Raw genomic sequence first — 11946 nt, forward strand, 5'->3', positions numbered from 1 at the left:
GAATTTTGATCCTCCTACCCCTCCCCTAGATAAATCCTTCAATTCGGCCCCAGTTTTAAAATCATGGCACTCAACCACCCTCTCTCTCTTTCCTCTCTACGACCGCCATCGCGGTTAGATCGGTGTACAATCCGCCGAAATTGACAAGAAAAGCGATACATCATGGCTGAACAATTAGTTCTTAAGGGAACATTAAAAGGGCACAATGGCTGGGTCACACAAATAGCCACCAATCCTCAGATCCCAGACAAGATTTTATCCGGTTCTCGGGGTATGTAACTCACTGATTCTGTTGTATTTTGGTGTTATGTTGCTAGTTCTTTGAATGATCCCACGTGAGCTTTTACCGAAACATCCCTTCCTCCATTTGTGGAAAATTTTAAACTGTCATCTTCATCGCAAAAACTCATTTTTATGAGTGACCAAATGATTCCTGCACAATCAGCTAACTGCAAGGAATCTCAACTTCGTCATCGGACATAACTCCACTCGTAATTGTTGAATCAGAACAACCTAAATACTCCCTCTAAGATTAGCTTGTATTTTCACAGCTGAACAAGAAATAATGGTACAAGGGTGCATAGGTGTGACTGTGTTGATGTTAGATCTTGGCTATCCTTGATGAGGGAAAAATGTGTTTCTCAAAGACAGCTATCTGATGTAATTTAGGAAGTTAGAGTGAAGGTTTAAGACAACATCAACTGTGATAATGGTATATTAATTTGAGCTCACATGCTATCAGGCTTTTTCTCGCCTAGTATGAACTCTAATTTTCAATAGTTTCTTTTTGTAATAGTTCATAAGACAAGAATGCAAAAAATAAAAAGTTATAAATAAGAAAGAGATAAACTTAATGTTTAATTAAAAGTTTTACTAATTAACAATTATTCCATGAGTGCGCATTGGATATGAGATGATAGATAGCTAACGAGGCGCGTAGTGCCAAGTTGGCTATAATCATCTCATATCCAACAAGTGCGAGTGGAATAATTGTTTTATTAAAAATGCCCTCAAGAAATTATTATTTTGTAAGAAGAAACTGGATTTTTTAGCTCCCTTTTGATTTTAAGCTGACGCCTACGCTTACCATATTTGTAGATTATGGTATATTGGCTCATATACCATAATGGTTAAGCCAATAAAAAGTCTTGAATTGCATTATCCAATGATCCAGTTTTTAATAATTGGGTTGATTCGTGTTTTTGTGCGTCCTAATTGTATATTGCAAAATTGTTTTCACTGTAATACTTCCTTGATGTATATGAAAGGATGCGCCAAACAAACCAGTTTGAAATGACTCGATCAGAAATTTGTGTTAAAAAAAATTTACCAAACTGTCTGAAAAGATGGGCACCATTGCTATCACATGTAGAGTGAATAGTTTATAATTGACCAATACTTAGTTAATAGTTATTTTGGTACATGTATGGCTCTCTACTGAGTTTTAACTGCAGTTAGACATTGTTTTGAAGACAAGGAAGCAATTTTTCTCTGTCTAAAATGCTGCAAATACACACACTACAGAGGCGGATTCAGGAATTTTTGATTGGGGGGGTCCAAACTTTGGTTCAGAAAGGACTGTTGGACTCTTTGAGGCAAATTACTTCTCCCCCACACCCCCTCCCACCAGTCGCAGTTGCACGTTATAATTCCTAGGCCGCTTACCGTTTATTTGGATTCATTAAAAAAATCAGCCAGTTACAAGTGATATATGATCCTGTCTCAAAGTTGTAAGCGTCAGGTTTGATAGGGGGGGTCCGTACCCCCCCGGACCCTCCCCCTGGATCCACCGCTGCACTACTGGAAATTAGAGAGAGCTGACAGTAGTAGAACTAAACCACCTTACATCCTGTAAATTTTAGAATACAAGAACTGAATACTCTTCTTATCCTTGGTTACTGCCAGTTTATTAATGCGAGTTCTGTGTGTCTCAGATAAACAACTTATTGTTTGGAAACTCAAACGTGAAGAAACAAACTATGGAGAACCCGAGAGATCTCTCACTGGTCACAATCACTTTGTGTCTGATGTGGTCATGTCCTCTGATGGCCAGTTTGCACTTTCTGGCTCTTGGGATAAAAGCATGAGACTGTGGGATCTTAACACGTGAGTTGTCTCTTTTAAATTGAACTTCATATTAAAGAAGATGTCTGCTTCAGATAACTCCTCCTCTACACTTAGATATACAGATTTATTTCTTAGGATGTTTTGAAATTCCACAGAGCAACTTAACCATTTTAAAATTGTCTTCAAATATTCCTAAAATTCAGCTATAGCAGCCATCCCTTTGGGGAAAAACCCCTTTTACCTAACAGCACACCTATCAAATGGCACAAACCACAACTTAACTTTCCAAAAATATTTACTTTTGTGGTTTCCAAAAAAAAAAAAAAAAAGGTTAATATCTCAGTCAGGAATGCGTTTTTTTTTTTTTAAATGTTTATGGATCCGTCAGATGGGAGAGTGATGGAAACAGGGGGTTGAGAGTTGCTAAGCAACATTCCTAATGGTGTTATCCATAAACAAATTTTGGCCATTTTGAAGACATGTTTTGAAACATTTGGTCACGCATTGTAATCTCAAAGTGCACTCAGTGGCATAATTTATGTGAACTTTTGAGTGGTTTCTGGTTGTTTTTTTCTTTTTTGACATTTGTGTGCAAATTTAATAATTTTTTGTCAATTTTATTATTTTTTTTAGGGGCGCCAGCACTCGCCAGTTTGTTGGCCACACCAAAGACATTTTGAGTGTTGCATTTTCTGCTGACAATCGTCAGATTGTGTCAGGATCCCGTGATTGCAGTATTAAGTTGTGGAATACACTGGGTCAATGCAAGTATACCATTCAGGTGTGTGGATGTTATCGTAACTTGGTTCAATTCTATCATTTGTCCTAATTATGGTTTCCTCTTTTGTTAGGCTATGTACTGTAAGTGTGCATTGATGAATTTGAAAGACCCAAATATCAACCAACTTTAAACAAAGAGTTAAAATTAAGCGACAAAAGACACTGACTCTTACTGTAAAAGCCCACGGATAAGCCGCACTTTTTTTCCAAAAATCATCGCTAGAAATTGGGGGTGCAGCTTATCTGTGTGAACATTTGAAAAAGGTGTTATGAATGTCCATTTTTGCATATGATCTAATGCCTGGTTACTAAGCTTTGAATGTTCTGCTCACATTTTTGTTGTAATGCAAAAGTCTATGGAAAAACTGTGGAATGAAGAAATTCCTGTCAACAAATACCAGAAATTGACCAGTCATATGTCAAAGTTGGCCAAAACAATGTTCATTATATTAAAGTGCTAAAATTGTGGGTAACACGGAAGTATTTTCTTTTGCAATGTTAATGACGAGTTTACGTTCGATGAACAGTGGATGAAGAACACTTCTCAAGACTCGACTTTGATTTCTTTGATTTCTATCAAAAAAAACTCTTTTTTCCAACATTTGAGCTGCTAAATTCGGGTTGTGGCTTATCTGCAGGTGCAGGTTATCCGCAGGCTTTACGGTAGTTCATTATTTCTTTGCAATTAAACCTGTGCATTCCCCAGGCTATTTACAATTATTTGGTTTTTTTTATAATAGGATGAAGGACACTCTGAATGGGTGTCTTGTGTAAGGTTCTCACCAAACTCGACAAACCCCATCATTGTTTCTGCTGGCTGGGACAAAGTTGTGAAGGTAATTGTTAAATTTGCTTATTTCCAGACCCAGATACTTTGCTTAGAGTTATGTTATCCCTTTCAATCCCAAGTCAAAGTAGCACTTCTCTTCACTTTCTATCTTTCATTTCTTATAATTTTAGCTCTGAGAACTGATGTTCAATCGGGAATGTCTGCATTTTTCTCTCTCCCCAATCATCTTTCCCTTGAAAGTGTGTCATAGTTGTAAATGTAGAGAGAAATTCCTCTTTGATCATTCCTGGGATCTTCATAAAGGGTTATCTCAAATATCTTAAAGTTCCGAAATATATCTAGTTCACAACTATGACAACGCATTTCTGTGTTACGAACATGACAAATACAAGATTAGTCTCATTTGTATTTCTCTTGTGTAACCCTTTCCTCTGAGTAGTGATTAACCCTTAACAGTATGCGTATTCTCTGTACTCTTCTCTATACATTCCTTAGGGTTTTGACAAGGAGAATTTACTTTACAATCAGGAGCTTCTTTCGTTGTTGATCATTTTTGTCATTCTCGTGACCTTAATGTGTGATTCAGAGGTGATATTGTAAGGAGAAATAAGATGCTGGTTACTCGTAAGTGGTTAAAGAGTCAACCTTGTGTCATTCCTCCCAGTATTAGTATGTCATCCAATGAAAAGGTGGTTGGTATCAAAAAGTGTATCAGCTCCAAAGTGCTGTCTTGAGTATGAACAACGTGAAGCAGTTAGCAAGGGAGGATCACAAATAAGAAGTTATAAATTGGCAAAGGGTCAAAAACTGTCTCGACATTTCTGGGACAAAAGGAATACAAGTCAAACCAGTTTGATAAAATCATTTGAGTCTGAAATGCAATTTAGTTGAAACTAATTATGCCAAACCCCCAATATCTCAATTAGAGTTTCCTCAGAGCCTCAGGACCATTGAGCAAAGGGGTATTTCATTGTATGCTATATGTTCAACAGAAATGGATTGAAGAGTGTCGTGCTAATTGGTGAACTGCTTTTATTAATTCCTCTAAGGTTTGGAATCTGACCAATTGCCGTCTCAAGACCAACCACATTGGACACACTGGTTATCTTAACTGTGTCACTGTGTCACCTGATGGCTCTTTGTGTGCATCTGGTGGCAAGGATGGTATGGCCATGCTGTGGGACTTAAACGAGGGAAAACACCTGTACACGCTTGATGGAGGTGACATTCTGAATTCACTGTGTTTCAGCCCCAACAGATACTGGCTCTGTGCCGCTGCAGGACCAAGCATCAAGATTTGGGTGAGTAATGTGTTGCCACAGTAGACGAAAAGTAGTTAAAGGGAGATTTTCAGAGTTGCTAGGAGCTACGGATGCTGGGATAAGCTTTAGTAGTGCAGGTCTCAGACTCTTAAGCTGCCTTTAGCCTTTCTTATGAGTATTGAAAGAGAATTTGTTAATATTTTATAAAGGATTTGGAGGGCAAGTCCATTGTGGATGAGCTGCGACCTGATGTGATCAGCATGGGAGGCAAAGCTCCACCTGCCAACTGTATCTCCCTTGCATGGTCAGCAGATGGCCAGACTCTGTTTGCAGGTTACACTGACAACTTGATCCGTGTTTGGCAAGTCACCCGAGTTTAAGACAATTAGCCATGCTTTGTGACAGAGGAATTTTACTTTGTAAAAATAAAGATACCATCACACAGTAAACAGATTCTGCTTCATTTTGTTGAGTCTTATAGCTGTAAAGTACCGAAAAGGTACGTTAATTATTATGGTACAAGAGGTAAAACCCTGAGTATGTTCTGGTCAAAAGACTCACAAGGGGTATCTTTGATAAAAGATGTCTGTTGTCATTAGTGAATTTGATTGGTTGTCTACACAACAGAATACATTCAAACAGCACAAAATTTCATTAAATTTTCAATGCGTATAGAAGTTCTACTTAGTATTCTTAACTAGATGTTGAGACTTTGAAGTGACTTCGGATTAGCTGCTATCTCATTTTATTTTAAAGCAAGGACCGAAACGTGCTTATAAATGTCCTCTTAGTTATGTACAATGGTCTCAGCCTCAAGACCTCATACTACCGTTGTTTGAGCTTACGAACAGCCTTTCGTGTTCGGGTTTCGCCTTACGGCCCTTACGGAGTTAGTTGATGCATTGTGAAACAGGTGAAACAATTCTTTTTAAAATTTTTGTGCAAAGTCATCTCAAAAAGTCGTTACGCAGCTGTCCCTCTGTTTCATTTACACTATGCCGGCCAGTTGATGAATACCTGACAAGCACTCACACCCATCGAGTTCCTCCTAGTTTTGTATCACACCAGGCTCCCATCCGTTCGCCTACGTGCAGACGTCTCTTATTTCCTTTATTACGCGCGTGCAACAAAGGAAATAGAGACGTTTGCACTCAGGCAACTGTCCGTGATCAAGGAAGCTAGTAGGACAATGTCTATTACTTTAGGCACATTGATGGGAATTGGCACTAGGCACCAGTTTTCTCTCGGATCAAGGAACTGTTGCGAAACAAGATCGAATCAAACCTCAGGGGTGGAGATATTTTGTATCTTTCCTTGCATCTCAAGCGTTATGAAGTCAGAAGGTTGTTCTTTAACTCGCCGATTTTCAATGGATCGTCTTTTAAAAAAAAAATCCCGAATTCAGCTATCTATTTGAATTTACCATTTCCTTTTCCAGTCAAAGGTTTCCCCCATGTTTATTTAAACATTGATTAAGATGGGTGAATTAAACCGACTCATTCTCATTCCCACCCTTAATATGTTCCCTTATCTTTGATCTGACAAGAAATATCTTTCCTGCTGAAACTTAACCAAAACTCGGCGTGGCGAGGTTATCTAGGTTCACCCTCCCCCTTTTCCCTAGCAACTCCCTCATCCCTTTAGTGAACATACAGACGCACTCCATCTGTTCGTGGTGGGCCTTGTGTAACAAAGAGCCGTTTTCTTCACGATGTGAGTGCAATGCTTTCTCAGAGCTGGCTCCACAGCAAGACCTGCTAAGCTTGCGATTAAGACCCCCGCAGATTCCCCAATCGTTACCAGTCCTAAGCAGAATTCCTTGTACTTCGGTTCCACAATCAGGGGCACTGCGCAAACTGTGTTCGTAAAAACGAAGCCCGACACCGAGCCGATGATAAAACAGAATAATAAAACCGACCATACCGAGTTGAAAATTCGGTAGAACGAAGCACATACTGCTAAGCTCATAAAAGCTAGTAAAATAAGTGAGAAAATCCAGGTGTGTTTTACAACTAGGCGTCGCATTAAAACTGGCTTGAACCAAGCTATCACGCTTAAGTAAGAACGGAATAAGAATTCGCCAACACCGCTTACGAGAACATAGTAAACAAAGTGATCTCTTGGCGCAAAAGGAGCATCTTCGAAGGCAATCGTTGTAAAGACTGCGTGAATAGTTATGTACTCAGCAATGTAAGCAGAGCACAAAGCAATCATTAGAGGAAAGATTTGACATGCAGCCGTACACTTCTCACCCCAGGATAAGTGGCCAAAAGGCTCCTTATCAAGATAGTCATCTGAGCACTCGGAGTCAGTGGACTTGAGGTTCTTGTATTTTTCCAGGAAGGCATACGGCTTAATGCGGTCCTTGTCTAATAAGTAGTAAAATAACAAGATCAAAAGTGTAGTTGGTGCAATAACTGTCAGGGATATCTGCGGTGAAACACAAAGCCATGACGTCATTCCTGGAAAAGTAAAATTCAAATAAAATTCATTAAAAGCTATTAAAAGCTATAAACGTTACCAAACAAAACATTATAGAGAACTGAAAATTGCAATATCCAACAGGCACTGCCAACCGATCGCAGAGAGCCGAGCCTACTCTCACAAAAGAATTTCTTTGGTAGCTCCACCAAAAACTGATTTTCAGTCGTTCTGTTGCCCTTTTTTCTCACTTTTCTAAGTTTTTTGCAAGACAATATGAATTCTCTTGTCTATTTTTTCGTCGAGTTGAACCGTTTAACGTGAGATGGTCTTGGGAAGCTAAACATGAAAAGAAAAATGCCCCCGAGACTGCATTTTATCAGTAAACCTTTTCACTGTTTTTTTTTTTTTTTCTAATCCCTCTTGGTCTTCTGACGCAAGCGTCGAAGTATTTCGGTTGTGAATGATTCATCATTTTCGACCAGCTGAATGCTACATGATAAAATCTGATAAATAACGACTGATAGATGCTTCCGTTAGTGGCAGACATGAGTTTGAAAGCTCTACCACTGCTAATAGAAAAATGAGAAAGAGGCATTTCCAGCTCCTGATAATTCTTATGTATAATCCTGAGTTAACTGTGGGCACCAAAAAGGGCAAGGGAGGTTTTGTCCGGAAACAAATCTATAAAAAAATTGTAAAATAAGGGATCATATAACCTGACTTTGTTCATTTTATAATTTCACGACTGTTCCATATAAGGTCACGCTGAAAGCATTGATTCTCTTCTTCACTGGATCTCCTACGCTAGTTGTTATAACAAAGAAACGACAGGATTGTTAAAAGAAAAAGCAGGAAAGGTGAGTGCGAGGAAAAAATCGAAGTCAGTCGTCAAGGTGAGTACTGAAGTTATGAGGATACAAAACAATCAAAAACCAAAGCGCTGATTCTAATCTGGGCAAGATTTTTCACACGGCCCCATTATTTCATTGTGCATTCAGTTCTTGGATAAAGAAAATATGCTGAAAACAACGGATTTTACTTTGTTTTGAATAGTACGGGATTGTCATTGTACGAATCTTTCCTAAGCTGCGAACGATTGTTTTTAAACTAACTTGCCTAATTTATTCGTCTAGGTGATTTGTGCTGACCACACTAACAATGCGCCAGGCGATCTAACTTAAAATTCCGTGCTATTACAACCCCTAGTTTTCTGACTTACCTGTGTAATAAATTGGCCCCAAAAGTATTCCTGCCCCACTTCCTGCCGCGAAAGAAGTAAGAGAGAACTTTCCGTAAAAAGCACTTAGAGCTAAGAAAGAAATCTCTCCCAAGCCGTGGGCAAGTGCGTTCAAAGACACTCCGATGATCTTCACGTAAACGTTGTCGACTAGGATGATCAGAACTGTCCCACTCGCCATAGCCGCGAATACTATAAGTGTCCGCCATAAGTAAGGGATTTTCTGCATGCACCAGGGAAGAATTGATGTCACGATCACCATCGTTGATACATGCGAAGCGAGGATTGTGGTCGTAGGAATATAAGTTCCTCCCAAGATGTCTTGAGAACCTGATATCACAACACTAAAGAACGAATGAAGAAGCATCGCCAAGCCGCTGAAACTGATGCAGATTGTGATGTGGTCGAGTCGTGTAAAGCCTTCGTCGTCCACATCGTCGTTTTCAGGTTCATCTTCATCGGAGGCTTCGTCGCCGCTTGTATATTCAGCCTCCTCGGGATGCTTATCCATTTAGAAATTACAGAACGGCGCGGTGTAAGTCGACTGCTCAGTTAGTCACAGTCAAAAGCCAGCTAGAAAGCTCCAGTGTTGATTTCACTGGTGATGGAAAACATAGAGGATTCAACTGGTAGCTTTTTTTAACGTCGCGACTCCCATGCATTCGATAACGTTTCCATTCGCGTAAAAAGGCAAGATTTGAGCGTGTTAATAAATTAAACTATAATTTATGCAAAATGCTGACATGATAATTTGTCTTTTTCCGTTTGAGTGACGTCGTTCAATTGAATTGTTATTGATGGAGCACTAAGAACGAATAATTAAAAATTAAGAGCATGGCTTTCCTAGTTTTATCCTATTTCAAAATTCATTTTGGAAGCGTCAGAACCAAGGGAAAAAATTCGAAGATCGAATATGCATCAAACTCTGACATTTTCAGAAAATTTTTGCTAAAATTGACAATTTATGTGGCCATGGTATCTAAGGTGTTAAGAATTTCCACCCTCGAAAGTTGCTGTGGTAACACACAAGAGGCATATATTGTTTTAGATTTAATAACACTCTACAAAAGGGCAAACAAGAAACCCGAGGAGAAATTGTTCAATTCATGTTACTGCCTACTGAATTACACAAGTGATGAATTTTGACCGGCACAAAAAAAAACTGAAGCCTGAACACTTCTAATTTCAGACCAATTACTTTTTTTGTGCGTACTGAATTTTTGTAGTTGTGGTAATTTTCGAATTCAGTTTAATCGTAATTTTTCTGATGTTGGCCCGCTTTCTCATGGAAACCTTTGTACCTTGAAAGAATGTCAATAGTTGCTGGAGTTTTTTTTATCGATATTGTTCCAAACGACAGGAAAAGGGCGAATGTCACTAAACCGCTGTCATCTTTTATTTCTAATGAATCATACATCTGTCATGCAAAACGAATCTGTTGATACTGAGCCAAAATGCAGTCACTGTATTCAAAACAAGGATAACCAATTACAATCTTAATATGGCCAGCATCAAATCTGAGAGCACTTAGATCTCAAAACCTGTCTTGCTCTTCCGTTGAGATTCCGGTCACTTAATTATAAGCTTGACAGTGTGCGTTATAAGGTGCTTCTGGACCGAGTTCCCTGATCACCATTGATACGCTTAGGTCTGAACGGAATAAAAATTTCATGGCAACACGGCAAGATTGCGAAAGTTTTTGGGGCCAGGTTATATTTCGCAATCTAAATTTAATGAATAGTAGAATCATGACCATATAGAAGGTTCCCCGCTCCCAACTTGTCTCTTCGTGGCACAGTTGGTAATAGCACCCACTGACTAATATCTGGAAGATACGGGTTCAAATCCCGTCGAAGCCTGAATTTTTTGCAGACTTCTTTTCTGCAATTGCTGAAAATTTCACGTTACATGCAAGTATGGTCACTGTTTATTTGAGTAGTTCGGGTCTAAGATGAAAATAGAAAGTAGTCAATTTTGATTCATTTCCAGGCAATTTTCATTGTTTTCATTTCAAGACTTTGCACGTCTTGATCTTCAAAGTAAAGGCAGCAAACAAATCACAATTTTTCTCGACCGGTAGCTACTAAGACTTTCGAGAAATGGTGCCTCGATGTCAAGTTTCTCGCTTTTTTTTTTTTTTTTTTTTTTTTTATTGACCAACCTTTTCATCCCAACATTTACATATCCACTCCAGTCACTCCAATCATCCCACGGGAAAAAAAAAAATTAATAAACAAACAAAAGGACCAGGAACCTGTTCTTCTGGCATAAAGTTTGTAAGATGGGAAACTCAAACTTGTGTTAAAACTATCGACGTATAGTACCTCCGCTCCTGAATTTCCTGAAAGCTCTTACCTTAGCACGCGCTCTTTAAAAAAAGGAAAAGAATCCCCGGGGAACAAATTCAGCCGGAAACCATCCTGTAGATAAGGACGGAACAACTGTGATTCACGCGCCTTGTTCCACACACAGCTAAAGAGTCGCGTGGCACAAAGTTATAAAACATAATATCTGCCTGGGTACCTTCAAGGAATGAAGAAGAGATACGAAAAACCAGGAATTAGATGTCAAGAAATAACTGAAAATTGAAATGCGAAATTTAGTTATGTCAGTGCAATAGCAAATAAATACAAACATAAAATTACATGTCTTTTTTTCCCTTTTTTTAACATTTCGAATGTCCCACCCGCTTCAGATATCTTCTTTCGTCCCCCACGTGGAGTTTCCGTCTGGCGGAGCCAGTGATAAATGAGGTTCAGTCAACTTGATCAGAACAGAGCCTGTTATCATTTGCTCCTTACTACACTATGACCGCTGGATCATAACATGGCTTATCTCAGCAGCCATGTACCAACTGTTTGGACAGGTAACGGAATTGTATCCCGTCACGCCTCAGGAAACACCGTATAGCAAGTAAGTTTAGTGAAAGGCATCGCTTAAATGGGCTTACGAGTTTAATAGTAATCTTGAAAAACTCTCTCAGGGTCATAACATTCTAAGTACCTAACAAAATAACCCCTACTCAAGCATATAAAAATTCTAAACCGGACATGAAAAATTAGCCGCTAACAATCCGCAGTCAGTTAGCTCAATGTATAGTGCGCTGGACTGTCGTGCGGGAGGTCGAGGGTTCGAGCCCCAGCCGGAACAACACTCAAGGTCTTAAAATAATTGAGAAGAATTTGCTACCTTTCTATAACATCTAGAAATGGTTAGATATTCTAGTCTTCTCGGATAGGGATGAATAAATGGAGGTCCCGTCTCCTGCAGGGTTGGGGGTAGGAGACGTTAATTTCCCACGTACGAGATTACTGTGTGATGGATGTCTTCCCCGGGGTGTGATGGGTACAAAGGCACCTAACCCCTGGGTTAGGATGGGATGGGTA

The 11946-nt window shown here is 39.2% G+C and overlaps 2 protein-coding genes and 1 long non-coding RNA gene across 3 annotated transcripts; 1 reads left to right on the top strand and 2 right to left on the bottom strand.

Moving 5' to 3' along the window:
* Positions 1-67: 67 nt before the first annotated feature.
* Positions 68-5348, top strand: LOC111321965 (small ribosomal subunit protein RACK1). Its single transcript, XM_022924984.2, has 6 exons — positions 68-271; positions 1935-2106; positions 2701-2848; positions 3588-3683; positions 4687-4938; positions 5109-5348. The coding sequence occupies exons 1-6, from the start codon at positions 163-165 to the stop codon at positions 5277-5279; spliced, it is 948 nt and encodes a 315-aa protein (XP_022780719.1). The 5' UTR covers positions 68-162; the 3' UTR covers positions 5280-5348.
* On the bottom strand, positions 5340-9281 carry LOC111321963 (uncharacterized). Its single transcript, XM_022924982.2, has 2 exons — positions 8543-9281; positions 5340-7361 (listed from the first exon to the last, which is right to left on the bottom strand). Exons 1-2 carry the CDS (start codon positions 9069-9071, stop codon positions 6532-6534), a joined length of 1359 nt encoding a protein of 452 aa, XP_022780717.2. The 5' UTR covers positions 9072-9281; the 3' UTR covers positions 5340-6531.
* Positions 9282-10948: 1667 nt separating this feature from the next.
* LOC148741163 (uncharacterized) lies at positions 10949-11911 on the bottom strand. The gene is made up of 2 exons (XR_015992281.1): positions 11206-11911; positions 10949-11083 (listed from the first exon to the last, which is right to left on the bottom strand). It is a non-coding gene; the product is annotated as an uncharacterized LOC148741163 (long non-coding RNA).
* Positions 11912-11946: the final 35 nt, after the last annotated feature.

Source organism: Stylophora pistillata, chromosome 1, assembly GCF_964205215.1.
Source record: "Stylophora pistillata chromosome 1, jaStyPist1.2, whole genome shotgun sequence".
NCBI lineage: Eukaryota > Metazoa > Cnidaria > Anthozoa > Scleractinia > Pocilloporidae > Stylophora > Stylophora pistillata.